At 36.4% G+C, this 5,930-nt stretch overlaps 2 protein-coding genes across 2 annotated transcripts in view; one reads left to right on the plus strand and one right to left on the minus strand.

Moving 5' to 3' along the window:
* Positions 1 to 5,678, minus strand: part of LOC104117629 (uncharacterized) — a 106,638-nt gene extending 100,960 nt beyond the window's left edge. The window contains exon 1 of the mRNA XM_070186227.1: positions 4,829 to 5,678. The gene's annotated coding sequence lies outside the window, so the exon portion shown is untranslated. The remainder of the gene's footprint in view (positions 1 to 4,828) is intronic.
* On the plus strand, positions 1,082 to 1,777 carry LOC138898699 (uncharacterized). Its single transcript, XM_070184787.1, has one exon. It carries the CDS (start codon positions 1,082 to 1,084, stop codon positions 1,775 to 1,777), a length of 696 nt encoding a protein of 231 aa, XP_070040888.1.
* Positions 5,679 to 5,930: the final 252 nt, after the last annotated feature.

The raw sequence follows: 5,930 nt of genomic DNA on the forward strand, positions 1-5,930 counted from the left end.
AACTTTTTGGCTATAAATACATGATATTTCCCACAAATTTTTCTTACGAAAATTCTGATTTCTCCTTCGTCCTTCTGCATTATTTTTAACAGAAAAAAGCAGTAAGTATGATTTGCTACTGATCTTTGAGTTCGTTGGTCACTGGGGTTTGAAGTACCGCTACACCAGTGAAGGTAATCCGTTCTATCCTAGGAGAAAAAAAATACTAAACCTCGGGTACTAGGAGGGGATTAAGTTCCTTAAGGAAACATTAAGAATTCACTAGGCTCGGATTAATTTTCTATTTCTTTCTACATTTCTGGTTTTACTTTGCTTCTGGTTCTTTGAATATATTTTCGAATACAAATGAGTAACGAGCTTAAGGAACTTATTTTTTTCCTCTATATTCATTTTATATTCTGTTTATGGAAGACTAAATCCCAGTGATTTCTACTATCATTTTGGAGACTAAAATCTTCGGATTTTTAACTCCTTTATTGAGATTAAAGTCCTTGTGGCTTTTTATTCAACTACGAGATTAAAATCTTTGTGATTATCTACTCGTTTCATTTTTCTCTCTATTTCCCATATTCTCTATTTTAAGCTATAACAAGCTTAAACTGTAAGAAAACAAAGGCCTTCATCGATTTTTCTCAAAGAAGAAGAAAGGAAGAAGAAAGAAGAAGAGTCTAAGACACAACACTCATCGGATACATCGAAAGTCAATAGAATTATGTGTATGGAAAAGAATGAGACACGTGACTGCATCAAGGACGTTGATCACAAACTTGATAGATTAAAAGACAGTTGTCCAGATTAAATTTAGTACAACTGTTAATTTTATAGATGCTTCTAGAGAAAAATAAAATCTGTTAGAGGTAGTTATACTTAAGCTAATACAAATATGACAAGTGAACAGAAATTCATTTCTTTTATATTTTATTTTACATAGGATATTTGTATATAAACACTGTCTTTGACAGAGATCAATACACAGAAAATTCCACGATTCTTTCTCCTAATCTTTCATGGTATCAGAGCAAATCTAGCTTGATTTTTGGTAATTTGAAAACATCATTCTTAATCATCTATATCTTTTATCATGCCTGATTCCACTGAAACTTATGTGGCTCAAACTTCAACTGGAAATGGCGTCAATATCGATCTCAATCATCCCTACTTCCTTCACTCTTATGATGCACCAGGCGTGAGTCTTGTCAATGCTATCTTCGATGGAATGGGTTTTCAAGGATGGAAGGGATCTGTCCTCATAGCCCTTTCAGCCAAGAACAAGGTGGGCTTCATCAATGGAACAGTTGCACCTCCTCCTGTCACTTCCAAGGATTATCAACCTTGGTTAAGGTGCAATGATATGGTTACATCTTGGCTATTGAACTCCTTATCCAAAGAAATTGGAGACAATGTCATATACTCCAATTCTGCCAGAGAGATGTGGATCAACTTGGAACACAGATTTGGCCAATCCAATGGTGCCAAATTATACCATCTGCAAAAGGAATTATCAAGCTTATCTCAGGGAACAAGTGACATAGCAAGCTACTTCACTAAACTCAAGCGACTATGGGATGAATTGGACTCACTGAACTCTAATGTGAAATGCACATGTACATGCATTTGTGAAGGTAAAGAAATGCTAGAAAAGTCACAAGAGGATGAAAGGCTCATTCAATTCCTCATGGGACTGAATGAAGCATATGGACAGGCAAGGGGAAACATTCTAATGATGAACCCCTTACCTAATATCAATCATGCCTATTCAACTGGTTCTACAAGATGAAAATCAGAGAGAAGTATATGTCAATCCTCTCATAACTACTAATACTTCAACTTTTATAGTGGGCAGTCAAGCAAATTTCACTAGTCAAGGAACCTTCTCACAAAGAAATGGAAAACAAAAGAGCTGAGGACAATTTCAAAAGAACAACAATGCTATGCCAAGATCTAGATATACACCACAGAAATCACCAAATCCTAAAGGAAAGAGTACTAGGTTTGATCCTAATGTCTTATGTACCTATTGCAAGAAAATATGACACACAGTGGCAGATTTTTATAGAATCATAGGATTCCCAGATGATTTTGAATTTACAAATGGAAGAACAACACACAGTGGAATCAGAAGCAATACTGCTATTTCAAGGGAACAAGGAGAAGCCAACAGGAGGTGATGAATCAACATATGTCAAAAGATCAGTTCTCTCATCTAATTCAACTGATCAAGCAAGTCAAAATAGCAGATACAAGAAGTTCAAACTCAGAAATCAATGCAAATGCTATTGTTGATACTATTATTAAATACTCTAGATCATGTTTCTCATTTTTTAATTCAAGTACATGGATTATAGATTCTGGGGCATCAGAACATATGTGTTTTAATTCAAATGCTTTCATTTCTTTGTCTCCTCTAGCTGTTCCTTTAGACATAATTCTTCCTAATTCCTTTAAAGTAACTGTCACTCACATAGGCAGAATTTCTATTCTATCTAATTTTTTCTTAGAAAATGTGCTTCATATACCTAGTTTCAGGTATAATCTGTTATCAGTTAACATGTTTTGTTCACAATTTTTCTGCATTCTCTCATTCTCTTATGGGAAATGTATGTTGCAGGCCTCTTTAATGAAGAGGGCTTAAATTTTGGTGAAGCAAGTGAGGGACCTAATTCTATCAACTTTAAGGATAAGTCTGAAGAAATTGTAGTTTCACCTTCAAAACAGAATATTCTCAATCAAGTTCTAGTTTCTTTTCCTTTTACTACAAATGCAATTTCTGATGTAAACCTTTGGCATTGTAGATTGGGGAACTTGCCTTTTTCATCAATGACACATCTCACTTTTATTTCTTTTCCTTCTAATGCTGAATGTTTCTGTGATATTTGTCCTCAAGCTAGGCAAACTAAAAGTCCTTTTCTCTTAAGTGAGATTAAATCAAAGAGATCATTTGAATTAATTCATGTGGATATATGGGGACCCTATATAGTCACTACACATAATGGTTTCAAGTATTTCTTAACTGTGGTAGATGATTATAGTAGAGAAATTTGGACTTTTCTTTTAAGCACCAAGAGAAATGCCTTTGGAGTCTTGAAGAAATTTTTAGTTATGGTTGAAAGGCAATTTGGTGTTAAAGTTTAAAAACTGAGAACATATAATGCTTTTGAACTTGAAAAAGGGATTCAAGAGTCTGCTTTCCTTCATTCTCAAGGGATTCTTCACCAAAAATCTTGTGTAGCTACTCCTCCTCAACAAAATGGGATTGTTGAGAGGAAACATAGATACTTGTTGGAAATTACTAGGGCACTATTATTTCAATCCAAGGTTCCTATTGTTTATTGGGGAGAATGCTTGTTAACTGCCACTCATTTGATCAATAGGCTGCTTTATAAGGTTCTTAAAAGAAGGACACTCTATTTTGTACTCTTCAACCAACCACCTGACTATGCCAATCTCAAGACTTTTGATTGTTTGCGCTATGCTTCTACTCTATCTAGTGGAAGGGGTAAATTTGATCTAAGAGCCACAACTTGTGTTTTCTTGAGATATCTTTTAGGATAGAAGGGATACAAATTATTAGAATTGGATTCCAAAAGAATAATTGTGTCTAGAGATGTCCATTTTTATGAAGACAAGTACCCTTTTGCATCCAATTCTTCACCTTCAGATACTATCTTTCCTTTGTCTTCTCCCCAAGATAGTACCACTATTCTTCACCCTCCAGAATCTAGTTCTGAGCCATCTCATTCACCTAGCACAACTACATCTCAATATCTCTCTCATCAGACATCACCTAGCACCAATATCACTCCTCACAATTATGCATCACCTATTTCTCCTGGAATTGATTCATCACGAGCTCACCTTTTACCTAGACCAACTGTATCTACCCCACATGACACACCAGTGCTTAGAAGATCCTCTAGAGAATCCAAATTGCCAAGTCATCTTAATGATTATGTGTGCAATCAAGGTTTTCTAACTGACCTAACTGATTCTTGTATTGTTCTTCCCCCTAAGCCTCAGTTCTGTTCTTTTGGAGCTTTATCACCTCAAAATCAGCATCTTATGCATTGAAATAAATTTTAGAACCTAGCAGCTACTCTCAAGCCTCTTTGGACCCAGGCTGGTAGAAAGCCATGGACTTAGAGATTGAGGCCTTAAAGGCCAACCATACATGGGATGAAGTTTTGCTACCTATTGGAAAGAAGGCCCTACCTTGTAAGTGGGTGTACAAGGTTAAGCATAACTTTGATGGGACAATAGAAAGACTTAAAGATCGTTTCGTAGTCAAAGGAGACGTTCAACAAGAAGGCATACATTACAGTGAAACCTTTTCACCGGTGGTCAAGATGACCACTATAAGGTGTCTACGGAAAATTGCAGCCAAAAAAGGCTGGCCAATTCATCAATTAGATGTAAGTAATGCTTTTCTCCGGGGCACTCTCCAAGAGGAGGTTTATATGAAGTTTTCAGCTGGACTATCCCCACCAAGTCCCAATCATGTGTACCTACTTAGAAAGTCCTTATATGGTTTAAAGCAAGCGTCACTACAGTGGTATGCTCGACTTGCTGGTGCTTTGTGTTTCAAAGGGTATACTTCTTCATTGAATGATTACTCTCTATTCTTCAAGAAAGAAGGTAATCTTATTTTTATTATAGCCGTATATGTGGATGACATAATTATCAGTGGAGATAATTTACTAGAAATTGTAGTTATCAAAACATTTCTTCATACAAAATTTGAAGTCAAAGATTTAGGAAACCTACATTATTTCCTAGGTATGGAAATTATCAGGGAAAACTAAGGGATCATTGTCTGTCAAAGAAAACTTACTATGGACTTATTGCGCGAGTTTGATGTCTCTGATTCTTCTACAGTGGCTTCTCCTCTTGAGCCTTCTACCAAGCTTCATGCAGACCACATACCCCTTCTTCCAAATCCTACTGTTTATCGGCATCTCATTGGCAAATTGAATTATTTAACTCATAGGAGACACGATTTATCCTTTGATGTTCTCAAACTTAGCCAATTTTTGCAAAGTCCCCGACTTTCACATTATACTACTGCTATACATGATCTCCGCTATCTTCACATTGACCCAGGTCAAGGGATTCCCTTTAACTCAGCACCTTCTCTCAATTTGATTGCCTTTTGCGATGCAGATTGGTCCTCTTGCCCGGAAACAAGACGCTTTGTTAGTGGATTTTACATTTCTTTTGGTGGTTCCCCTGTCTCATAGAAATCGAAAAAACAAGCTTCTCTTTCTCTATCATCAACCGAAGCGGAGTACAGATCCATGAGACGTGTTGTTGCAGAGCTCACTTGGCTCACTAGGCTTTTTGAAGATCTTTCTATTACACCCTCATTGCTGGATCCTATACTCTCTGACAGCAAATCGGCGATTCATATCACTAGAAACCTAGTCTTTCATGAGCGGACAAAACATGTCGAGTTGGACTGCCATTTCGTCCGCCAACAGTATCTTTCCGGCCTCATCACACTCTCATATATTCCCTCTATTTCACAACTTGTCGATATCTTTACCAAATTACTTTCTGGTCCTTCTCATCACTCGGTTCTTACCAAGTTGGGGGTAATTTCTATACCCTATAACTTGAGGGGGGATGTAAGAAAACAAAGGTCTTCATCAATTTTTCTCAAAGAAGAAGAAAGGAAGAAGAAAGAAGAAGAGTCTCAGACACAACACTCATCGAATACATCGAAAGTCAATAGACTTATGTGTATGGAAAATAATGAGACACGTGGCTGCATCAAGGACGTTGATCACAAACTTGATAGATTAAAAGACAACTGTCTAGATTAAATTTAGTACAACTGTTAATTTTGTAGATACTTCTAGAGAGGAATAAAATATGTTAGAGGTAGTTATACTTAAGTTAATACAAATAGGACAAGTGTACAAAAATTCATTTCT

Source organism: Nicotiana tomentosiformis, chromosome 9 (assembly GCF_000390325.3).
Source record: "Nicotiana tomentosiformis chromosome 9, ASM39032v3, whole genome shotgun sequence".
In the NCBI taxonomy this organism is placed as follows: Eukaryota; Viridiplantae; Streptophyta; class Magnoliopsida; order Solanales; family Solanaceae; genus Nicotiana; species Nicotiana tomentosiformis.